Source organism: Arabidopsis thaliana, chromosome 5 (assembly GCF_000001735.4).
Source record: "Arabidopsis thaliana chromosome 5, partial sequence".
In the NCBI taxonomy this organism is placed as follows: domain Eukaryota; kingdom Viridiplantae; phylum Streptophyta; class Magnoliopsida; order Brassicales; family Brassicaceae; genus Arabidopsis; species Arabidopsis thaliana.
This window is the reverse complement of record NC_003076.8, coordinates 19,327,536-19,347,873: the sequence shown is the minus strand read 5'-3', so window position 1 is coordinate 19,347,873 and position 20,338 is coordinate 19,327,536. Positions and strand designations below refer to the sequence as shown.

The window sequence follows — 20,338 nt, the reverse complement described above, 5'->3', positions numbered from 1 at the left end:
TGAGGATAAGACGCTTTTACCCTTCACAGCCATTATTTATAAATAAACTCTAGTTGTTGTATTAAATTAAGCGACAAGGTGACGTGTCGAGGCCTGCGCTTGAAGCTTTATTTTCTTGCCTTTGGAATGGAATGTAGGCATTAGAGAAGAAGAAGAGTTGCTTAAATCTCAGTGTTATAAAATCAATGTATGTATCGAGTTATCTTCTTCTGTTGGTCAATATTATGTATGTAGTCACAGGCATCAACCAACAAGAATCTCAAATTCATATAACTGATGAAAGAAGAAGATCATAGTCATGAAACAAATACAATTGTAACACAAGAATAAAAGTGAGGCAGGTTTATTATTCCCCCTGAAAATCAGAGCACTTAACAGAATTACACAAATCACCAACCAAGAATCAAAGACATAACAGGAAATTTTTGAGGGCTGAGACTTATGTTTGTCTGTCTCTACTACTTCTGCCTCTTGTAGATCTTAGCCAAGAAGGATTTTAGCACTGCTTGGATTGCTTTACTTTGGTGTCCCTCAATCGCTCCAGTCAGCTTCTCGTAGCTTTTGCTCTCATACTCCATGAAAACTCCCTATCATGTTCAGATCAAACCATGTCCAATTAGCAAAAATGTTAGTTGTGTATTACAACATCATATCTCTGAGGTTCGCTACAAACCTCAAGATCCAGCTCTTTGTAGAGATCCTTCACTTTAGCAACGTTCGATGGGTCGGGTTTACCATAGTTCTCCTAGTAAATCAGAACAAAACATGTTTCAGGTTCCAAACAGGATACAAACCTTTTTGATCAAGATGATATGGTTCTTACATATAATATCTTAGTTTGTTCTTCGCTGCAGCGCTCTAATGCCTTAACCACCAACCACGAGCATTTGAAATCTTCTATATCTGTTCCTATCTGCATTATAAAAAACCAATATGCTGAACCAAGTGAATACATTCACATCAGCCTGAGAAACCAAGTGTTAGCACGAGTGAAACCTTGCCAAGCGTCTCGGGATCAGCAAAACAATCCAGATAATCATCCTACACAAAAGAATGGTTATCAACATCCCAACACTACCTATCATATAGCTCTCATGAATACTTAACAGCAATCTACCTGCACTTGGAAGTAGATTCCCATGTCAACAAGAACATTCTTCACATCAATATGGTTTTCCAAATTTTCGCCGGCCATAAGCAACGCACAAGCAACCTGAATAGAAAAACACAGCTTGTCACGGGATCTACAATTGCAATGATGGAGACAAAAGGAATAACATGATTGTTTTTGACCCCAAATATGACTAGGGAAGAAGAGAATCCATACTCACAGGGAGATAAAATGAGTAATAAGCCGTTTTGTACTGGACAATACGACGGTGGCTGCAAGTTGAAAACCATTGCATCAGGTCAGAATACTGCCTTTCATCTAATCAACCATCAGAAGAAACCGTATCTAAAATTTAGACAATGCCCACAGTTGACTCACATTGACAATGAGTACTTGGCCAAATCCTTTTCTCCTTCAAAGGTGGTGATCAAATCTATCATCTGGCCACAAGCTGTTTGCAACTCAACCTAGACAGCAAATGGAATAATAGACTGAGGATAAAATATCAAAAGTGGAAAAGAGAATAGTAGATCTGCCAAAACAGATTACCTCATTAAACAAATCAACAAGGTCAACATAGTAAGGCTTATCACGGAAATGCTTTTTGAGAATCCTGTGGATGTGATTGCGAAGTAGAATCCCATCATTGATGGCAACCATACCAACCTGTAACATTGTGTTAGAATAGTCTAGTGGACTGCAGCGTGACAAAAAATATGAAAACTTTACCTGAGGAACTCTGAACCAGCAAGGTTGACCACGGCGAGTGACAGAGTTATCCATAATATCATCAAGCACAAGGAAATAAGCTTGGAGCTGCAAAGATAATGAATATGATGAGTGATAGCGACATAAAGAGAGAGAGAGGAGAGTATCTATTACTAATAGAGATTGAAAGGATAAGTCTTTATCATTGGTATACCCATTCAATGCACCAACCGAGAGCACAAGAGAGGAAAACCTCTTGCTCAGTCAAATCATTGCCTTGCTTCAAAAGTTTGAAACTGTCAACAACAGAGAGACCCCGATTGAGTTTCCCTGGAGAAGAAGAAGTAAGTGTGAGAAAAAAAAAGGAGATCGATGAAAAGCGAGAGAGAGAGAGAGAAAGAGGCTGTTGTAGACAAGTCTGACCTCCACGTACATTGTAGTCCAGCATCTGCAAAGAAAGAGAGAATCAGCCAGCATTCGAAGGATATATATGTGGGATCTGACTGATGAGAGAGAGATACCCGATCAACCCAGAGACGAGATTCATTGGTGAATTCGAAGGAAGGGTCATGAAGAAGGTCAGACTTGAGAACAGAATAAACGTTGAGAAAGGTTGACTTGAGATCGGTCTCCATTGAAGAGCTTTGGATACGACGACGATAGAGACTCCCACCAAGACTTCTCAGATGCAAATGATGTGAAGGTATTGCCTTTTTTATTGTCTTGCCCAGATTCCTACAACAACAACTCACACTCATATTCCTCCTTCTTCTCCCGAAAACGCCCCTCCTGTTTCTTCCTTATTTACTACTTTTGCCATCGTCATCCCCAACACAATCGGACTGACTTTCTCTCCCAGTTGTACATTTGTCATGTCAAGCCAAAGAAACAGATAATAAACTCTGTTTTTTTATAGTACAACATGTGCTTCAACATTAGTAAAATAGGCCTTCCTAATTGGGCTCACCAATCACAATGTGGCCTCTTTCGATGGAACGGTGTCGTTTTGGACGTGCCAATTGTGCTTTACCAGAGTGATCAATTCCCAGAAGAAGAAGAAGAAGACACTCCTCCAATGGCGCCTCAGCTTCTCTCCTCCAGTAACTTCAAATCTCTCTTTGACTCTGTCGATACGTTCCTCTTCGACTGCGATGGTAGATTCTACTTTCTTCCATTCGATTGTTATCCTCTTTAGTTACTACTCTGATGATGGATGATGATTCGATTCAGGTGTTATATGGAAGGGTGAAACGCTCATCGATGGCGTCTCCCAAACTCTCGACCTTATCCGTTCTAAGGTGCTTTCCCTTTTCCCCACTCTCTATTCCTTTTCAGTCTCTCTCTCTCTGATCTTTTGCGATTTTCAGGGTAAAAATGTTGTCTTTGTGACCAACAATTCCGTAAAATCGAGGAGGCAATACGCTGAAAAGTTCCGATCTTTGGGTGTCACTTCTATTACTCAGGTAAACTTTGAGTTCTCCTTCTTCGTATTACTTGTGATTACCATTAAAACTAAAACAAAAAAATGTGATTACTTTGGAAGGATGAGATCTTCTCTTCGTCATTTGCGGCAGCTATGTATCTCAAAGTCAATAACTTTCCTAAGGACAAGAAGGTTCTACTTCGACTGACACATTGGCTTATGTCTCTCTATCGTCATCTTTTTCTCACTTTTTTTTCCTTTCGTGTTTGCTTTTGTAGGTTTATGTGATTGGTGGAGAGGGTGTTCTTGAGGAGCTGCAGATTGCCGGTTTTACAGGTCTTGGTGGTCCTGTAAGTAGTCTTCCTTTTGTTATATGTTTTGATCAGGTCATGTTTTGGTCACTCTGAGGACTCATATCATTGTACAAGATGTTTGATACTTACTGCTCCTGTGTTTTTAAACCAACCAAAATTGTATAATTTGAATTCCTCTGTCTATCTGAAGCAGTATTTGCTTCCATGCAGGAAGATGGTGAAAAGAAGGCACAATGGAAATCAAACTCTCTCTTTGAACATGATAAAAGTGTAATGGGCCATAAGACTTTGATTCCTTCTCCAATCTTGCGTTTTTCTTATTCTCTTTTGCTCTAGGTTCTAATGTTGTATATTTCTTCATGACTTCCTGTGACAGGTGGGAGCAGTTGTAGTTGGACTAGACCCCAACATTAACTACTATAAGCTTCAGTAAGATGGATTACTATTGCATGCAAGTCGGTTGCCTTAATTGAGTTTCTGAGAGTTTTGGCTAACACAATAACGGAAATGGCAGGTACGGGACTCTCTGTGTACGCGAGAATCCGGGATGTCTCTTCATTGCGACCAACCGTGATGCAGTAGGACATATGACGGATCTGCAAGAGTGGCCTGGTATGGTCACTAGACTCTTAGGCCTCATTGCCCAGAATAGCAGCTTGGTTGTCACAGCATCAAATTCTTACTCGTAATTCTAGGTGCTGGGTGTATGGTTGCTGCCATGTGTGGATCGACTGAAAGAGAACCAATAGTTGTTGGGAAACCATCTACTTTCATGATGGACTTTCTGCTACAAAAGTATGTGCACATGAAAGCCTGTCTCAGTTCATAGTGTGCATTATACAGGATAGAGTGATAAAGAGGTGTATTTCTTGTGTTGCAGATTTGGGACGGAAACGTCAAGAATGTGCATGGTAGGTGATAGGCTAGATACTGATATCTTGTTTGGGCAGAATGCTGGCTGCAAAACTCTCCTCGTCCTAACAGGTCATTATCATTAACTGTTTGATACTCTTTTGAGTTTTTGCAAGCCAATACAAGTCGATATCTGGACAGTGTTGGGGTGAACTGACAGTGATTGGGTATGTCAAAACAGGGGTGACAAGTGAATCTAATCTACTAGATAAGGGCAACAAGATAGAACCAGACTATTACACAAGCACAGTCTCTGATATCATAAAACTGATGGAGTCCCCCTAGTAAGTAAGGGCATCATCATTCATCATCTTGCTTTACACTTTGGAACAGTGATTTACGTCCTGTTGCAAGATGAAATTTTTCTGATTCTTTGTCTTGGTTAGTAATCTGATGAAGCATCAGAAAACATGATTTCATTTTGTTATGTTGCTGAATAAAGGATTTGAGAAGTCGATGAAGAGTTGAAAGAATGGTAATAAGCAAATAGTAAGATTATCATGGGGAAAGTCCAAAAGCACAGGCTGGTTCCATTGTTTATTACTAGTATTAGCCTTTATAGCCCTGCTTAGTCCAGAAACATGTGATGCGTATTGATAATAGAAACCAAAAATGTAAATCGAGGAACACAGAGCTCTCGACTTAAGTTAATAAAAAAAGGTTCCAATCCAAACGGCATGTGATGTGATTGTCAGCGAATATTCCGCTCCCCTGCAAGTGATGATGAAACTCATCTTCACTTTGGATGTTTCTGCTGTGTCTTTGCAAAGGAACATAATGAGGGAAGAGAGTACAAATCAAATACTTGTCCTAATATTTGCTTTTAGCATGCCTTGTTCTCTCTTTCTTCTCAAAGCCATTGATGCTTTACTAACACAGATGTCTAGTTTGTCTGCACCGTGAAATTAAAACATAATCTATCATCATTTGCATAACATTTGTCTTTTCTAAGAAATTCAGGAATTAACTATTCTTTCTCACTTTTTTTTTTTTTTTTTTGTTTGAAATCGAGATGGCATTAAAGTCCATTATTTTTTACTATTATAAACAAAAACAAAGCGAAAGGTGTTGTTGGCTGTGACTGGATCCTCCCCCTTTCTTCCGGGTTCTTGTCGTGCGTATCCGGCGAAATGAGAAGTGTGTAGAGCAAACAGAGGTGAAGCTGAGAAGTTGATCACTCACTCAATCTAAGAGTGCATGTAATTGAAGCAGCAACCATTTCTACTTTTCGAATCTTCTCTGCTTCAATCCACACCCAAGGTATCTATCTCCTTCCTCCTCTCTCTTCTTTTCTAGGGTTTCTCCCTAAAGTTACTGCCTTTACCTTGTTTCCAGATCTCTCTCTCCTCTTATTCTTCTCATTTTAGATCTTCTTCCATCTGAAATCACGTTTCTCCCATTTGGGATCTGCTTTTTTACTTCAACATCAAAGACATTAGTTTTCTGCTGTTTGATCTCTGTGCCCTGTGTGTATGATCTTACTAGGGTTTCAAGGAATATGGGTCTTTCCCGTTAGCTAAAGATAATTAATTTTGTGTCCGATGGCGTCCACTCGTAAACCCAGTGGTCATGGAGCTGAAGTCGAAGCTCAGAAGCGCTCCTCTTCGAATAGTAGTACTAAGTCAGCCAAAGCCGAGACTTTTGAGCCGATGCAATTACAAAGATCAGTAACAAACCCAAGAGCTGTTGGAATTCCGGAGAGTAAACGGTTGCCAGAGTCTTTTAGGAAGCGATCTAGCGACCCGGCTGTTTGTAAACCCGATTTCAGCTCCCTATCCACTGTTCTTGAGCATGTAGATTCATTGACCATTGATGAAAAGAAAACATCTGGCTTTGGCAGCGTCAAGACCAGCTCTGCTTCAGCCAAATTGAGTGATGGTACGAGCAGTCTTGGCAAGACTAGTGGAAGTGCCAAGCTAAGTGGCCGCCTTGATTTCATGGAGAGTGGCAAGAGCAGTATCTGCAGAGGAAGCACAAGCAGTGATGTGAGTGACGAGAGTAGCTGCAGCAGCTTTAGTAGCACTGTCAACAAACCCCACAAGGCCAATGACTTAAGATGGGAAGCAATCCAGGCTGTTAGGGTTCGTGATGGGCTTTTAGGTCTTAGTCATTTCAGGCTCCTTAAGCGGTTAGGCTGCGGGGACATCGGGAGTGTTTATCTCTCTGAGCTGAGCGGGACTAAGTGTTACTTTGCTATGAAGGTTATGGACAAGACATCCCTTGCCAGTCGCAAGAAGCTTCTCCGAGCTCAGACTGAAAGAGAGATTCTCCAGTCTTTGGATCATCCATTTCTCCCTACCCTCTACACTCACTTTGAGACTGAGAAATTCTCATGCCTGGTGATGGAATTCTGTCCCGGAGGAGATTTGCATACTCTCAGGCAACGCCAGCCGGGGAAACATTTTTCTGAGCAAGCGGTAAAGTGAGTCATTTTTCCTTCGTCTGTCAAGATTAGCATTTCCTTTGATTTTATCGTATTTCAAAGTATTGGGTAGATGACAAAAGACATACTCATTTCGGCTGAAGCAGAGCATTCTTATTCTCATCTCACTAAAGATTTTGTTTTCAATGTGTGGCAGATTTTACATAGCAGAGTCATTGTTAGCTTTGGAATACCTGCACATGCTTGGGATTGTGTATCGAGATCTTAAGCCTGAAAACGTTCTAGTTCGAGAAGACGGACATATAATGCTCTCTGATTTTGACCTTTCTCTCCGATGTCTTGTCAGCCCGACTCTAGTGAAATCTGCCGCCATCGAGTCAGATCCTTTACGGAAAAACGTTTACTGTGTGCAGCCCGCTTGCATTGAGCCCTCCTGCATTCAACCGTCTTGCACCGTCCCCACCACTTGCTTCTCCCCACGTTTGTTCTCAAGCAAATCTAAGAAGGACCGTAAACCCAAGAATGACACCGCAAATCAAGTTAGGCCATTGCCAGAGCTGGTAGCCGAGCCAACCGATGCACGTTCCATGTCATTTGTGGGCACACACGAGTACTTGGCCCCAGAGATCATCAAAGGCGAAGGGCATGGCAGTGCAGTGGATTGGTGGACTTTTGGGATATTCCTTTACGAGCTTCTCTTTGGGAGAACGCCCTTCAAGGGCTCAGGAAACCGACAAACACTGTTCAATGTGGTGGGTCAGCCTCTGCGGTTCCCAGAAACGCCTGTGGTGAGTTTTGCAGCGAGAGACCTCATCCGGGGCTTGCTCATGAAGGAGCCGCAGCAGCGGCTGGGGTTCAAACGGGGAGCCACTGAGGTTAAGCAGCACCCTTTCTTCGAAGGTGTGAACTGGGCTTTGATTCGGTGTGCGACTCCCCCGGAAATACCAAAGCCGGTTGAGCTGGAAAAAGGAGCTGTGAGTGTTGCAGAGGCACCATCAAGCCAGAAGACAGCAGCGGGTTTGGTTCTGAATGCTCAGAAAGGGTCTGATAACTATTTGGAATTTGATTTCTTCTAGCGTTACGGTTAGACATATGGTACTCTATTCTTCCTTAGAAGACTATGTGATAAAAGATGATCAGGTGTTGATGTTTCGCTCTTTATAGATTGCCATGAATTGTAAGCTTGTTTGTATGCATAAGCTGCTGTAGTTTATAAAAATGTTGTAACTGTTTCTCGTAACCTTATTAGTTGTTATCAGAGTTCCTTTTTACTCGCTCTATCCAAACACAAAACATTACATCAAATGTATTGTCTCTGCATCTTTGATCTCTCTTTACATTATCTGTTAGTTTTGGGCTTACTGATAAAGCAAATGCAAGCAAAAGGGTCAACAGGTTGATCTTTCTTTTGCCGCTGCACTATTGGGGACTTAGCTGGGCTGCTCTCCATCATCGTCTGCTCCATATTTATCTCTTTCCCTTGGCATATGACTTTAACCTCACACACGTCTGCTGCGGAGCTCCTCATTATCAGTTCAGGGACACTGTTTCCTTTCATTGTGGATGCTTTCCTACAAAAAGCCATAAAGAGAGAACGGTGTCTTGTCATCTGACAACTGAAAAAGTTGTGTGGTTCATCTTTGTGTATATATATATACCTAGCATTAGACTTGTCGATCCCAAGAACAAGCTTCCTAATGTTAAGAATGGTAATGAGGTCTTGTACAGCCTTAGCGACCGAGTCACTCTCAACCAGTATTGTCTCCACCTTCACCTGTTCCTCACTTTCTCATATGTTAGCTAACTATCTTGATCCACTCTTAACCATCCAAACAACACCAAAAGAGAGAAAGAGAGAGAGATGGGACCTTAGAAGCAGAGCAGGCATGAAGGAACTTGAGCAACAGAGTTCTTCTCTTTTCCCTTTCCTGAGACATAAAGCTTTCTACTTGTTCTTGACTTGCTCTCTCCCTCGTTATCCTCCCCACTACACGAATCATACATACACTTGAGTGCGGACGCACATTTAATCAAAGTTAACAAATGGACGAGAGGATATATACAGACAGGGGTAAGGAATGAAGCGAGTCTCAGGGAAGACATGGATGAGGAAAAGAAGAGTAGAAGAAGAAGTCATTAGGTTGTCAATAGCCCAACGCAATGCCTCCATACTTGAGTCTCCTTTCCCAACCCCAACATAGACGTTGTCCTCTCCGTTCATGGACACTGTTCCGCTGCTTCTCCCTTCCAACTGGCTCTCTCTCACGCTCTCCAGTCTTCTCCTTCCATCTTCTTGTTCCTCCTCCTCCTCTATCTCATTGCTCCTCCGTTGCATTTCAAGTTTTCTTCTCGTTGACTTTTTTTGCTCTTCTTTTGCCCTCTCTGCCTCATCAAACCGTACTCCTTTCTTTTAATATTTATATGCAATGAACATGTGCTTGTGGAATGTATGACCTGATTTTGGTGTTTTTTGCGTGTGAGGTTTATGAAAGCCTGAACTTTTCAAGACATTGAACCTTTTACATATCATGACGATTTCCATAAACAAGGTTTATCCACCCACGTATGTGTCAACTTATAATAAAATAAATTGCGTAAAGTAAACAAAATTTGATTATAAATGTGCATCATCCAACTTTGCAAAAATATACATATAGTTTTTGTGGTCAAGAATTTGAAACTATTGATGGGTCAACGTCCTTTGCTCTTTGTGTATTGGCAACTGTTTAAGCATAAACAATCAAAGATGCATATGTCATATGTGTACAAGGTCGAATATCCGAATCTCAAGCAGGAATCTTTATATTTAATAATCAAAAGTCAAACACACAAAAATTGCAACAACAAAGCCTTTGTACATCAGCAGCTATTGTGCTTTGTCTCTTACATTTAAGAATCCTTCCATGTTTAGTTTTTGACATGGTGGGAACCGGAAAGATTCAAGCCTTTAATAGATCGTTTTGACCCAAAGATGAAAGCTAGCATCTTTAGGTTATGGGCAAAGTGTTCGGCTAGTTTTGTGTTTGCTCTTAGTTTTAGGCCCAAATGAGAAGTGGCCCACCCAGTCTGTTTCTCTGTCCATGATTTATACTCACATTCAATGGCCACAACTAGAACAAAGATCGATCAAAGAAGCAAAGCAAATAGCTAAAAACCAAAGTTGTTGTGTCTATTGAATGGCAAATCAAAGAGACTTTTTTGTGTGATAGCCTGATAGGCCTGTTTTGCCATACAAAGATGTTGACTTTTGAATAACCATAAAGCAACTCATCCATGTCATCTCCGGCCCCTAGATTATCTCTTCGGATGTTGTGTTATTTGTTAAAAAAAAAGATTAGATGACTTTAATCAAATCATTGAAAGTAAACAAATGAAGGATATTGCTAGAGAGTTTTTTACAATCTTGTTAATTAATTTTTTATAATATTGTAAAGTTTCTAAACAAAATCTCTATTTTGATAATACTTTTCATGATTTTATTTTGTAAAGAAAAGTGTAGAATGTCATGAACCAATAACATAATAATTTAATTCATTAACAATCACAATTTTATTGTTTTAATTGAATAACACAAAACTTTTACTAACTTTATAAAAGTACAAAACCAATAACCCTAAATTTATGAAGATTTTAAATTATTTTTTATAAATTTTAAATAAATAACAAAAGACTTTAACAAATTTTTAAAAAATCTTGATTGAATAACATAACAGATTCTAGATAACACTTTAAATCACTAAATTTATTTTGAAATCCCAAACTAATAACACCCTCTAATAAACCACTTAAAAAGTAATTAAAACGTTTCTAAAAAAAAAGACAACTTTGAATATTTGACCCAAAAAGCAGTAAAGAAAAAACAAAAAGAGACCAACTTTGAATACCATTATTTATCTTTTGACAAGGCTCACCAAATCAGCTACCAAGTTCATACATGGTACAAAGCTTTAGCAAGTTGTCGAATTTCATCCTACAATTGAATTTTCTCTTTACTATTTCAAAGTTTGAATGCTCCTCTGTTTTCTTCGTTGGTTCATTGAGAAAAAAGGAACAGACTTTTTACTTGTGCCATTGACCAAGAACCACAAAGAGGAGGAAATCAAATGGTTTTTGGGAGTTTGATGGATTGATTGATTATTCAGCAAATCCCACAGAAGAAATCAGAAGCTGCTTCTTATTTTTTGGTCACGACCAGTCTTAATCAAAGTAGTTCGTCTCCTACTTGTTATTAAAAGTGTATATTTCTGTTGGGAGTTTCTGTTCTCCTACCACCTCATTGACCTTTAATGATGGACTCATAGTTTGGTGCCAAGTGACCCAAAAAAAAAAAAAAAAAAGTCGATCTTGAAGATTTCATACTTTTTCTGGCAATTCTGTTTGGTTTCAGAGGAAGGAGTCAAAACAATGGGGATCGTTTCAGAAGAAGCCATTGATGAATTCCAAGAGCTGATGGATCAAGGTCTGACCTTTTCCTCTTACCTTTTCCTCTGTTTCTACTTTGAGATTTCTAATTAGTTAATTACTGAATCTGGTAAATTTGTGCTAGTTGAGGAGCCACTGAAGAAAACTTATGAGGTATGTTCGTGTTTTTATGTTAGAGCTGTTCTTGGAAATGGGTCAAAACCCATTCAACTTAGCAGATCACATAAAGTTCTCATTTTTAAGTTTAGGTTGTGAAGAGAATCTTTACTCATATTTGATCTGGGTTTGAATCTATGATTGTTTTTTCTGTAATAGTGGTTAAAACTGAATCTTAAAGTTAGGTGTTTTTGTGAATCTGCAGAGAGTCCATCAGGGATATCTAAGGGAGAATTTGGGTCGTTTTCTGAAAGCACGAGACTGGAACGTATGCAAAGCTCACACAATGGTATATGTCTCCAAAACTCTTATGGTGTTTGAGTGACTTTAAAATGTCTATCTTGTCTGATTACACCGTTTCTAACTCACTTTCAGCTGGTTGAGTGTTTGCGTTGGAGGGTGGATAATGAAATTGACAGTATCCTATCTGTGAGTTAAATTCATTCCCTCTTTCCTTAATCTGTTCAGATTTGAGAGCTGAATTTTGATCTTTTCTGTTTTTTGGTTTCCGTAGAAACCAATTGTTCCTACTGAGTTGTATAGGGATGTACGAGATTCTCAACTCATAGGAATGTCAGGTTACACCAAAGAGGTAGCTTCCCCATAATGATTCCATTTCCTTTTCTGTTTAAAAACAGATTCTCTCTTCTTGATTGCTTTTGCCTTGATGTTTAGGGCTTGCCGGTCTTTGCTATTGGCGTCGGCCTCAGCACATTTGACAAAGCTTCTGTAAGATGCTTCATTGTTTTCTCGTACTTTTGATAATCAGATGAGAAACAAAAAATGAATGTGATTCTCTTCTTCCACATATAGGTTCACTACTATGTCCAATCTCACATACAAATCAATGAATATAGAGACCGTGTTTTACTGGTGAGTAAATGGCAGATGGCTAGTTACACTCTCTCTTTTTGAGGTTCTGTCTCTTTATGTAATGAGTAAACACTGTTACAGCCTTCTATTTCTAAGAAGAATGGGAGGCCAATCACCACCTGCGTCAAGGTTCTAGACATGACGGGGTTGAAGCTTTCAGCTCTAAGCCAAATCAAGGTATGATGATAGTCAATGTCTGCGGACAAAGTTGCTTCGTGAATAATGATACTGCAAGATGTTGATCAATTCATTGACATAGTTTTTTATTAATAACTTTTAGTGTTAACACATTAATGCAGTTAGTGACTATCATATCGACCATTGATGATCTCAACTATCCAGAGAAGACAAACACGTACTATGTTGTGAACGCTCCATATATATTTTCCGCATGTTGGAAGGTAAGCCTCTTTGATTCTCTTTTGTTAGTAACTCATGGTGTTTAGCTACTTAGCACGTATGTGTATCTCATTGAGCTCCTTACAGGTTGTAAAACCTCTTTTACAAGAGAGGACAAGGAAAAAAGTTCATGTCTTATCCGGTTGCGGAAGGGATGAATTATTGAAGGTATATACATATATGCATCTGATTTCTTATGATCTTGCTGTGTAATGCAAACTTGTCTAAAAATCTTGTGGTTCTTGTAGATTATGGACTTCACATCCCTGCCACATTTCTGTAGAAGTGGAAGCTCTGGGTCATCTCACCACACTCAGAGCGCAAATTGTTTTTCTATCAATCATCCCTTCCATCAACAGCTATACAACTATGTGAAGCACCATTATGAAACCCAAGGACAAGCAGAACCTGCAAAGCAAGGATCATTCCACGTGGGTTTTCCTGAGCCTGAAGCTGAACGTTGTGTGATAGCCAAAACCATAGAATCGGAGCTGCACAAGTTTGAGAACCGCAACGGTCTGGCCGTGTCCATTGATGACAGAAAATCCAGTCATGAAACACTGGCAAATGGTGACCTCTGAATGCTTCTGAGGGAATTCCTTCAGTGCCTCCACAACTGAGATATATATTTTACAGGTGAGCTAGCAATTCAAATGAGTAAGGGAGTACTGAGCTGTGTCCGCTCCCTAGCCATGCAAATGTAAAGCGAAAAGAAGAGAATAAATCTTGAACTGAATGCACTTCTGGTTTTATGTATAGTATTATTTGATCCTCTAATGTAGCAAATTTATTTGTGGGAAATCTACCTCTCATTTCCCTAAGCATCTGTGTTTTTGGTGTTTGATCTGCTCTTTGGCTGAACAACAACAGTTTAGGAAACAGCTATTGCACACTTGTCTTGGGAAATCTACCGCTCATTTTCTAACACACTTTTATTGCATCTCTCTCAAGTACAAAGTTACAGTCTTGTGACACACACATGAACCATATACATAAGCTTTGCGTTATAAAACAACAGCTCTTAGCTTCAGAGTGCCGAATATCCGATTGTCTTCTCCGACCTGTCAACAAGTTGAAGTTAAAAGTATTGTGTTGGAAGCATTAATTGACATGTAATCTCTTGCTTGTGCTAAGGCTACGCTTACCAGAGTTAAAGAGGGGGCTTACATGAACTCAAGGACAAGTGCTGATGCTCCTCCTCCTCCGTTGCATATTGATGCCACTCCATACTTTCCCTTCTTTGCTCTCAACACCTGAATCAGAAGTATTCAACCACATTTTCAGTGTGGATTAATTTCAACACTATTGTCGCTTGATCTTACGACTTACCCCCAATAATGTGACCAAGATACGAGCACCGCTACAGCCCAATGGATGTCCCAGTGAAACAGCCCCTCCATGCGCATTGAGCCGTTCCTGTTTATGTATACATACATAATCAGAGACTGAAAATTAAGATCTGCTACATCCACAACTGTACTTGTTTCATGACTTACAGGATCTAATCCCAGTAGTTTCTGATTGGCTAGAGCTACCACCTGTAGGGAAACAAGCCAGAACAGTCAAGACCTCTTTATACATACCGAACAACTATAGAACACTGAGAGCTCAGCATGTGCGATTACAGAAAATGCTTCGTTTATTTCATAATAATCCACTTGAGATGCATCCAAACCAGCCCGCTTTATAGCTTTAGGAATAGCAAGAGCTGGCGTGGTTGTGAATAACTCTGGTGCCTGAGCAGCATCAGCGTATCCTCTAATCTTAGCGATAACATGCAGTCCAAGCTCAAGAGCCTTCTCTCCACTCACTAGCACTAACGCTGCCGCACCATCACTGTCCACCAACGTAAACCAGAGCCAATAAGTGGCTGTTGGAAGTAAACAAGACAAAATGCATGCAGAGTTACAAATGAAGAAACAAAATTGAGAGATAAAAGATGACCTTATGCTTGATGCATTTCCAGCAGTGACTGATCCCCCATCCTCCTTGAAACTTGGTCTAAGCTTTTTTAACTTGGCTGCATCAAACTGGTTCATGCCAAACAAAGTTAAGATCAATCAAGGCTATCCCAAGAGAAGCAGTGGTTCCTAAACTATTTACCTTCCCCAATCCTTCATCCTTGTCAATAACAACTGAAGGCCTCCCTCTTCCAGTGGAAACTTCGACCTATCAATATGAGTTTATGAACAATATTCCATTACAATGCCATAAAGTGAATTCCTGGAATGCAAGGAAAGGAGAGGTGTACCGGAACAATTTCCCAAGCGAACAACTGAGTGTTTTGCGCAGCAATACCACGCTCAAAGCTCTGGATAGCATAAGCATCCTACAAAGAGAAAAATTTTGTACGTCAAGGAATAGAGAATCAGCGAGACAGTCTCATCATCACATCAGTCATGAGTCCATGGGAACAAACTGGAAAGACAGATCAAGTTTGAACATGAGTGACCTGTTCTTCTCTTGTAATACGGTACTGGTCAGCGCATATTTCTCCACAAACTCCCATTCCAAAGTCATTATAGACATCCCAAAGTCCATCTTTCATCATACCATCAACAACAGTATCATGACCTAATCGAGAACCCCTTCTGCTAACAGAAATCAGAGTAAAGAATAAACGAGATGATAAAAACAGATGGAATATGCCTCTCTTGGGTTTGTTTCTACAAGTTTGAGTTAGGAAACTCAAAAAGCACCTTGCGTCCGGGAGGTACTTAGGTACGTTTGACATGCTCTCCATCCCACCAGCAACAACAATATCATTCAAGCCGAGCTGGATACTTTGAGACGCTAGCATTACAGCTGAGGTTACAAGTGAAGTAAAAGCAGTGATATATACACCGTTCGAATGATCATCTGGAGTAGAAGAAGAGTAATAAAAGGTTATTACATTTCATTCCTGCAGCACAAACTTTGTTGATAGTGGTGCAGATCACAGAATAGGGAATCCCAGCACCAAGTGCAGCCTGTCTTGCTGGTGCTTGCCCAAGATTGGCAGTTAAGACATTGCCAAAGAAGACCTCTTCCACAAGGGCCGGATCAACATGTGCTCTCTTAAGTGCGGCTATGAGAAGAAACAGTAAGAGAATGAAAACTTGGCCGAAGCAGAGAGAGAGACAGAGAGTAGTCGTATAACTAAACTACCTTGGATGGCTATGGACCCAAGTCTTGTAGCAGTCAAAGACGAGAGGGAGCCAAGGAAGTCCCCTATAGGCGTTCGCGCCACTCCCACAACACAAACATCTGCACACACCGGAACTGAACTGTAAGTAGCCATTACTGCTGGATCAAAGGATAAATACATGATCCAACCAGAAAACAGTAGAAACTGAAACAGAACAAAAAGAAGAAGGAGAAACAGAAAGAACCTCGAGGCTGTAGGGAATCATCAGAGACAGGCGGAGCCATGGAAGTCACCGAAGAAATTATGTCTGAGCCAATTCAGAAAATGCAGAGATGATGAGAATCAAAAGAAATATCACAAGTTTGAGTTCTTGGCTAAGAAAACGCATCACCTTTGGTTTGGTGGCAGATGAGGACGATCAAGCTTGTGTTAAGATTACGAGGAAACGAGAAAGAGAGAGATCATAATTGAGCCAAAAAGAAAAAGGTGGATATAGAGATAACAACAAAGTGTGTGTGTGACGTAAGATACCAATATCAGTGTCGGTTCCACCACCACCTTGGTATGCGTGATAGCTTTGTTGCCAGATAATTTCTTCCAGGTGTTTTATTATTAAGAAGGTAGAGAGTTATGAGAATCTGCCATTGATGGTAGTTTACCTGGAGTTTCCATCAAAATGTACACACAAGAAGAAAAATAAGGAAGAGCTAAGTGATGAGAGCAGAACAATGTATCTCAAAGATTCCTAATAAATTGGTGAGTAGTCACAAAGGCACACTTGGAAACAAGACAAGACCATACTGATGTTGCAATTATACTAGTCACAAACGGGTCTCGTGTTACAAACTAACATAAAATACCCTATTGCTACTTGTTTGTTCCAGGAGGATCAATCAACTTTATCTTCAACTCAATCTCACCCGATTCAACAGCACACAGCCTCAGCCACACACTCTGCACCACCTCTCCGTCTATGCAACTGATTGTGCTCTCTCGAGATACGCAGTTCTCTGGATCCGGTAATACTTTCCTAAGCGTTGTCTCACCAGAGGACACGCGGACTACGTGTCTTAGTCTGGCAACTGAGATAAGCGGTTGAAGGCTGAGAGAGGCATGGCCCATCTTGTCATCTGCCTTGAACCTATCTTTATCAAACACTTCCTGCACCACCCCATTAACAATCTCAGCATCATGATCATGATGGTCACAAAAGGAAAGATTCATGAAGATGTAGACATACCAATGCGAGAACTGCTGCAGGATCTTTCAGAGTAAAGTTCAGTTCCTCATTCCACACTGGATTCAGGCAATTGTTGATCACTTTGGTCTTCGCTGACTGGTTTTCAAAACAGTAAAACATCACATCAACAGACAAATAAACACAACGAGATACTTGTTTCCTTGGTAGAAACACAAACACTGGTTCTAGTTGCCAAGAACAATGAAAAACACTGACCAAACATACCTCATTTCCTAATTTGACAATCACATAAGGATCACTTGACTTGAAATCTCGGATCACCAGTTTCTTTCCTTGAATAACAGTCACCTGGAGCAGTCCTAGTGGCTCGCCCATCTCAGATTCTACAAACACATGCTACCAACTTTAGAAACTTCTTGAGACAATCCTCGTGAATAACAGAGCTAAAGCAACTGTCTTTATTAGACAATCAGTTGAATATGACAACCAAGACACAGAGAAAGAGAAGGAAGTACTAGTCATTCAACATTCAACATTCAATCTCTAGGAAGCTAGGATATATCTAAACAACTACGCCAAGCCCAAAATTTTCTGAGAGCTTCTTGATATAGAAAACGAAATTCTGGGAAAGATTCACACTTATATCAGTAAATAATAAAACCACACAGAGAGACCAAATGCTGCCAATCTACAGAAACATCTATCTAGCGAGTAAGGTAGAGAAAGAAACAAAAATCGCAAGCAGACCTTGATCAAGAGACAAACCAAGAAACACAGAGGACTCTGCAAATCAAAAAAGGCTCAAACTTTGTGGGTTGAACCCAGAAGCTACTCGAGTCTACAACAAGACCAATAGAAAACCTTGAAACCCTAAAGAATGAGTAAAGTAGCGAAGAACGGTACGAACTGAAAAGGAAGTTTCAGTGTTTCACTGAGAAATTTGCAAACTTTAGAAGAAAAAAACTAATAAATAAGAAACAGAAAATTACTGAACAACTTTACCAGTTTGGAAACAAGAATAAAAAATCGTCTTCTTGTGGTTGTGATGAATTGAGCAAAACAGAAAGACTTGTATTCGTCTTCTTTGAGATTAACGCAGCAGCTACTTACTTACACCTTTGTAGAGGAGGCGAGGACTATCATTCTCATCAGAATTTTTTGTTTTTAGTTGAAAAACATTTTTATACAAATGTTGTCTTAAAGACAAATTCCATGGTCTCGACTCGACTCTCGAGGTTGCTATAAAGAATTTTATTTGACCAAACAAAGTCTTAACATGCGTTTTGACCGTAATAGTAATTTAGTGGTATCTAACTAATGAAAACAGTAAAATTATCCAAATCATATTCTACAAGTTATCGAATACTCCTTTGATTCTTGAACAACGTAGCAGTAACGGTAATGAATTAATTACTACAAAAGTTAGGTAAACCTAATCCTGGTTATAATAAATTAGTGAATCAAATACTTTTGTGTGACCCTTTACCACACGAAAAAGAAAAAAAAAAACTTTAAAAATTGTTTATATGCTTGAAATCAGAGGTGGCCTCTGACACGCTTTGACTCGGTCTAACCATTAAAGCTCCAATATAGGACCATGCGAATTTGTGTAATAAACATCTCACACTTTTTATGCAGCATAATGTTAAACGGTAAAAATGTTATTTTAATCCCTTAACTTTCAAAATGTGTTCATTTTATTTAAAACATAAACATTAACATTTGAAATACAAGAATTCGTTGACCACACCAAATAGACATGCCCAATACATACTCAAAGCCCAATAAATCTGAAAATGTCCAGAAGATCTTTAAATGGGCCTAATGAATATATATATTTTGAAAGCCCTAATGAAGCTTTGATACAAAGCTTTCTTTATAAACGCTGCGTCACATCACTGAATCAAAAACCCTAGCGATACTTCATCTCTCGAGCCGGAGCCGCGTTGCGAAAGCATTTCAATCGTAGTCTAAGGTACTCTATCGATGATTCTTCATTTCTTTCTTTCGAATTTTACAAGCAGATATATTCCTTCCGATTATTCTCCCATTAAATTTTCAGTGTTGTTTTGATCTGTGAATAATGTTGGTTTGTTATGTTACTTTGATGGTTTCAGAGAATGTCGACAGTGGGAGAGCTCGCTTGCAGCTACGCTGTTATGATCCTCGAGGATGAGGGTATTGCTATCACGGTATGCTTCCTTTTCTACTTTACTATTTTCTTAATTTTGATTGGTCTCGTTGTATCATTGCTCATGGAGTTTAAGGATTTTGAGCTGTTTCTGGTGACTTGATAGTTAGAAACTAAGTGAATAGTTATAATCTTTCGTTGATAAGGATTAGTAGAGTTATAGAGTCAGTAATTGAACAAGTGTATTTTTGTTTCTGTCTATATATGTTTGAATTGGGTTATAACTTATTAATTTAAAGATCTTTGCTTCTGTTTGTTGAATTTGTGTTGATAGGCTGACAAAATCGCCACTTTGGTGAAAGCTGCTGGTGTTACCATTGAGTCATACTGGCCAATGCTATTCGCCAAGATGGCTGAGAAACGTAATGTCACTGATCTCATCATGAACGTTGGTGCTGGTGGTGGAGGTGGTGCGCCTGTTGCAGCTGCTGCTCCTGCTGCTGGCGGTGGTGCTGCCGCTGCTGCTCCTGCTGCCGAGGAGAAGAAGAAGGTAAATTATATAACAATGAATTCGTAGCTTTTCCCTAACGAAGCATGATCTGGTATATTTATCTAATTGTTTTGTAAATTTACTGTTGCAGGACGAACCAGCAGAAGAGAGTGATGGAGATTTGGGTTTTGGCTTGTTCGATTAAGTGCATTTTACTTGTTTTTTCTTCTTCGATTTGAGACTATTTTTTTTTCGTATCGAGCTATTACTTGTTTTGGTCTGGCTGAAGAACTATAATTAGTTGTTTTCTGAACCATATGTTGTATGACACAAGTTTTCAAGCAAACCCATCGGCTCCTTCTTTCCTTAGAAATGATTTTGTCACCTCTTTTTTTTTTAATTCATTCGAGATATTAGTCTAGGCTCGTCGAATCAGAAGATAAAATGATAAATCTTCCCAACGGAAAGGAGTTTTACGAGCTTAGTTAGACAAAATCACTATGGTTGAGCCCTTCCTATTTCCTTTTCTATTATATCCCTGAAGAACCATGTGTGTGTAAAAGGTGAGTGGTTTGAACCTGCTCCGTTTGGCCAGGCGTGTGGGTTGACGAACAACATTTTGTATTGTTTTAATTCAGTTTCATCCTTTTTAAGTCGCAAGAATAAGTAGTTGACATCATTTTACTCT

At 39.6% G+C, this 20,338-nt stretch overlaps 8 protein-coding genes and 1 long non-coding RNA gene across 22 annotated transcripts; 4 read left to right on the top strand and 5 right to left on the bottom strand.

Moving 5' to 3' along the window:
* Positions 1-196: 196 nt before the first annotated feature.
* FPS1 (farnesyl diphosphate synthase 1) lies at positions 197-2,764 on the bottom strand. Its single transcript, NM_124151.3, has 12 exons — positions 2,341-2,764; positions 2,243-2,267; positions 2,034-2,149; positions 1,841-1,927; positions 1,661-1,777; positions 1,490-1,578; positions 1,332-1,383; positions 1,118-1,213; positions 997-1,041; positions 824-913; positions 674-745; positions 197-587 (listed from the first exon to the last, which is right to left on the bottom strand). Exons 1-12 carry the CDS (start codon positions 2,575-2,577, stop codon positions 459-461), a joined length of 1,155 nt encoding a protein of 384 aa, NP_199588.1. The 5' UTR covers positions 2,578-2,764; the 3' UTR covers positions 197-458.
* Positions 2,747-5,469, top strand: PGLP2 (2-phosphoglycolate phosphatase 2). Of its 2 annotated transcripts, NM_124150.5 has the most exons (11): positions 2,747-2,973; positions 3,050-3,117; positions 3,187-3,282; positions 3,363-3,434; positions 3,521-3,592; positions 3,767-3,826; positions 3,933-3,985; positions 4,071-4,168; positions 4,252-4,351; positions 4,437-4,540; positions 4,650-5,469. In NM_124150.5, the coding sequence occupies exons 1-11, from the start codon at positions 2,895-2,897 to the stop codon at positions 4,751-4,753; spliced, it is 906 nt and encodes a 301-aa protein (NP_199587.1). In that variant the 5' UTR covers positions 2,747-2,894; the 3' UTR covers positions 4,754-5,469. The 2 variants fall into 2 exon arrangements, with proteins under 2 accessions (NP_199587.1, NP_001332593.1); NM_001344745.1 differs by having other exon boundaries at positions 4,071-4,351.
* Positions 5,464-8,171, top strand: D6PKL2 (D6 protein kinase like 2). The gene is made up of 3 exons (NM_124149.4): positions 5,464-5,728; positions 5,954-6,890; positions 7,048-8,171. The coding sequence occupies exons 2-3, from the start codon at positions 6,010-6,012 to the stop codon at positions 7,925-7,927; spliced, it is 1,761 nt and encodes a 586-aa protein (NP_199586.1). The 5' UTR covers positions 5,464-5,728; positions 5,954-6,009; the 3' UTR covers positions 7,928-8,171.
* On the bottom strand, positions 8,099-9,363 carry AT5G47740 (Adenine nucleotide alpha hydrolases-like superfamily protein). Of its 2 annotated transcripts, none has more exons than NM_001203557.1 (4): positions 8,919-9,363; positions 8,720-8,838; positions 8,510-8,631; positions 8,099-8,422 (listed from the first exon to the last, which is right to left on the bottom strand). In NM_001203557.1, exons 1-4 carry the CDS (start codon positions 9,184-9,186, stop codon positions 8,191-8,193), a joined length of 741 nt encoding a protein of 246 aa, NP_001190486.1. In that variant the 5' UTR covers positions 9,187-9,363; the 3' UTR covers positions 8,099-8,190. The 2 variants fall into 2 exon arrangements, with proteins under 2 accessions (NP_001190486.1, NP_199585.2); NM_124148.3 differs by having other exon boundaries at positions 8,510-8,625.
* A 1,362-nt stretch (positions 9,364-10,725) lies between these two features.
* Positions 10,726-13,624, top strand: AT5G47730 (Sec14p-like phosphatidylinositol transfer family protein; the record flags this gene model as incomplete). 4 transcript variants are annotated; one of them, NM_001344744.1, is made up of 12 exons in its annotated part: positions 10,727-11,057; positions 11,239-11,310; positions 11,398-11,426; positions 11,635-11,718; positions 11,805-11,858; positions 11,944-12,021; positions 12,105-12,158; positions 12,243-12,302; positions 12,384-12,479; positions 12,602-12,703; positions 12,789-12,869; positions 12,950-13,282. In NM_001344744.1, exons 2-12 carry the CDS (start codon positions 11,256-11,258, stop codon positions 13,280-13,282), a joined length of 1,026 nt encoding a protein of 341 aa, NP_001330995.1. In that variant the 5' UTR covers positions 10,727-11,057; positions 11,239-11,255. The 4 variants fall into 4 exon arrangements, with proteins under 4 accessions (NP_199584.1, NP_001330995.1, NP_001078730.1 ...); NM_124147.4 differs by having other exon boundaries at positions 10,726-11,310; positions 12,950-13,624; NM_001085261.2 differs by having other exon boundaries at positions 10,727-11,426; positions 12,950-13,624.
* Positions 10,759-11,170, bottom strand: AT5G07025. The gene has a single exon (NR_142970.1). It is a non-coding gene; the product is annotated as an other RNA (long non-coding RNA).
* On the bottom strand, positions 13,447-16,327 carry AACT1 (Thiolase family protein). 5 transcript variants are annotated; one of them, NM_203171.2, is made up of 14 exons: positions 16,220-16,327; positions 16,073-16,135; positions 15,849-15,947; positions 15,595-15,768; positions 15,401-15,506; positions 15,154-15,292; positions 14,953-15,030; positions 14,805-14,870; positions 14,646-14,731; positions 14,327-14,537; positions 14,198-14,239; positions 14,031-14,117; positions 13,847-13,954; positions 13,447-13,762 (listed from the first exon to the last, which is right to left on the bottom strand). In NM_203171.2, exons 2-13 carry the CDS (start codon positions 16,110-16,112, stop codon positions 13,865-13,867), a joined length of 1,218 nt encoding a protein of 405 aa, NP_974900.1. In that variant the 5' UTR covers positions 16,113-16,135; positions 16,220-16,327; the 3' UTR covers positions 13,447-13,762; positions 13,847-13,864. The 5 variants fall into 5 exon arrangements, with proteins under 5 accessions (NP_974900.1, NP_851150.1, NP_001032028.1 ...); NM_124146.3 differs by having other exon boundaries at positions 13,597-13,762; positions 13,869-13,954; NM_180819.3 differs by having other exon boundaries at positions 16,073-16,248.
* Positions 16,328-16,396: 69 nt separating this feature from the next.
* Positions 16,397-18,330, bottom strand: AT5G47710 (Calcium-dependent lipid-binding (CaLB domain) family protein). Of its 4 annotated transcripts, none has more exons than NM_001344742.1 (4): positions 17,795-17,978; positions 17,294-17,412; positions 17,069-17,164; positions 16,397-16,989 (listed from the first exon to the last, which is right to left on the bottom strand). In NM_001344742.1, exons 2-4 carry the CDS (start codon positions 17,402-17,404, stop codon positions 16,696-16,698), a joined length of 501 nt encoding a protein of 166 aa, NP_001332316.1. In that variant the 5' UTR covers positions 17,405-17,412; positions 17,795-17,978; the 3' UTR covers positions 16,397-16,695. The 4 variants fall into 4 exon arrangements, with proteins under 4 accessions (NP_001332316.1, NP_199582.1, NP_001078729.1 ...); NM_124145.3 differs by lacking the exon at positions 17,795-17,978 and adding an exon at positions 18,032-18,330 and having other exon boundaries at positions 16,469-16,989; NM_001085260.2 differs by having other exon boundaries at positions 16,469-16,989; positions 17,777-18,055.
* A 557-nt stretch (positions 18,331-18,887) lies between these two features.
* On the top strand, positions 18,888-20,308 carry AT5G47700 (60S acidic ribosomal protein family). 2 transcript variants are annotated; one of them, NM_124144.4, is made up of 4 exons: positions 18,888-19,004; positions 19,147-19,221; positions 19,495-19,710; positions 19,802-20,308. In NM_124144.4, the coding sequence occupies exons 2-4, from the start codon at positions 19,150-19,152 to the stop codon at positions 19,853-19,855; spliced, it is 342 nt and encodes a 113-aa protein (NP_199581.1). In that variant the 5' UTR covers positions 18,888-19,004; positions 19,147-19,149; the 3' UTR covers positions 19,856-20,308. The 2 variants fall into 2 exon arrangements, with proteins under 2 accessions (NP_199581.1, NP_001078728.1); NM_001085259.1 differs by having other exon boundaries at positions 18,934-19,004; positions 19,149-19,221; positions 19,802-20,070.
* Positions 20,309-20,338: the final 30 nt, after the last annotated feature.

What these genes read in the sequence shown, in the direction of transcription:
- FPS1 (NM_124151.3), bottom strand. Translation starts at nt 2,577, where the DNA reads ATGAGTGTGAGTTGTTGTTGTAGGAATCTGGGCAAGACAATAAAAAAG. An exon ending in TTGTTGATTTGTTTAATGAG is followed by an intron (nt 1,579 to 1,660) that starts GTAATCTGTTTT and finishes TTTGCTGTCTAG; the next exon opens with GTTGAGTTGCAAACAGCTTG. An exon ending in AACAAACTAAGATATTATAT is followed by an intron (nt 746 to 823) that starts GTAAGAACCATA and finishes CTGATTTACTAG; the next exon opens with GAGAACTATGGTAAACCCGA.
- AT5G47710 (NM_124145.3), bottom strand. Translation starts at nt 17,404, where the DNA reads ATGGGCGAGCCACTAGGACTGCTCCAGGTGACTGTTATTCAAGGAAAG. An exon ending in TTGTCAAATTAGGAAATGAG is followed by an intron (nt 17,165 to 17,293) that starts GTATGTTTGGTC and finishes TTTGAAAACCAG; the next exon opens with TCAGCGAAGACCAAAGTGAT. An exon ending in CTGCAGCAGTTCTCGCATTG is followed by an intron (nt 16,990 to 17,068) that starts GTATGTCTACAT and finishes GGGGTGGTGCAG; the next exon opens with GAAGTGTTTGATAAAGATAG.
- AACT1 (NM_124146.3), bottom strand. Translation starts at nt 16,112, where the DNA reads ATGGCTCCGCCTGTCTCTGATGATTCCCTACAGCCTCGAG. An exon ending in TGATTCCCTACAGCCTCGAG is followed by an intron (nt 15,948 to 16,072) that starts GTTCTTTCTGTT and finishes CGGTGTGTGCAG; the next exon opens with ATGTTTGTGTTGTGGGAGTG. An exon ending in AGGATGAAGGATTGGGGAAG is followed by an intron (nt 14,732 to 14,804) that starts GTAAATAGTTTA and finishes GGCATGAACCAG; the next exon opens with TTTGATGCAGCCAAGTTAAA.
- D6PKL2 (NM_124149.4), top strand. Translation starts at nt 6,010, where the DNA reads ATGGCGTCCACTCGTAAACCCAGTGGTCATGGAGCTGAAGTCGAAGCT. An exon ending in TTTTCTGAGCAAGCGGTAAA is followed by an intron (nt 6,891 to 7,047) that starts GTGAGTCATTTT and finishes AATGTGTGGCAG; the next exon opens with ATTTTACATAGCAGAGTCAT.
- AT5G47740 (NM_001203557.1), bottom strand. Translation starts at nt 9,186, where the DNA reads ATGCAACGGAGGAGCAATGAGATAGAGGAGGAGGAGGAACAAGAAGAT. An exon ending in TCGCTTCATTCCTTACCCCT is followed by an intron (nt 8,839 to 8,918) that starts GTCTGTATATAT and finishes TGATTCGTGTAG; the next exon opens with TGGGGAGGATAACGAGGGAG. An exon ending in ATGCCTGCTCTGCTTCTAAG is followed by an intron (nt 8,632 to 8,719) that starts GTCCCATCTCTC and finishes TGAGAAAGTGAG; the next exon opens with GAACAGGTGAAGGTGGAGAC.
- AT5G47700 (NM_124144.4), top strand. Translation starts at nt 19,150, where the DNA reads ATGTCGACAGTGGGAGAGCTCGCTTGCAGCTACGCTGTTATGATCCTC. An exon ending in ATGAGGGTATTGCTATCACG is followed by an intron (nt 19,222 to 19,494) that starts GTATGCTTCCTT and finishes TTGTGTTGATAG; the next exon opens with GCTGACAAAATCGCCACTTT. An exon ending in CTGCCGAGGAGAAGAAGAAG is followed by an intron (nt 19,711 to 19,801) that starts GTAAATTATATA and finishes TTACTGTTGCAG; the next exon opens with GACGAACCAGCAGAAGAGAG.
- PGLP2 (NM_124150.5), top strand. Translation starts at nt 2,895, where the DNA reads ATGGCGCCTCAGCTTCTCTCCTCCAGTAACTTCAAATCTCTCTTTGAC. An exon ending in GTTCCTCTTCGACTGCGATG is followed by an intron (nt 2,974 to 3,049) that starts GTAGATTCTACT and finishes GATTCGATTCAG; the next exon opens with GTGTTATATGGAAGGGTGAA. An exon ending in TCTTTGAACATGATAAAAGT is followed by an intron (nt 3,827 to 3,932) that starts GTAATGGGCCAT and finishes TTCCTGTGACAG; the next exon opens with GTGGGAGCAGTTGTAGTTGG.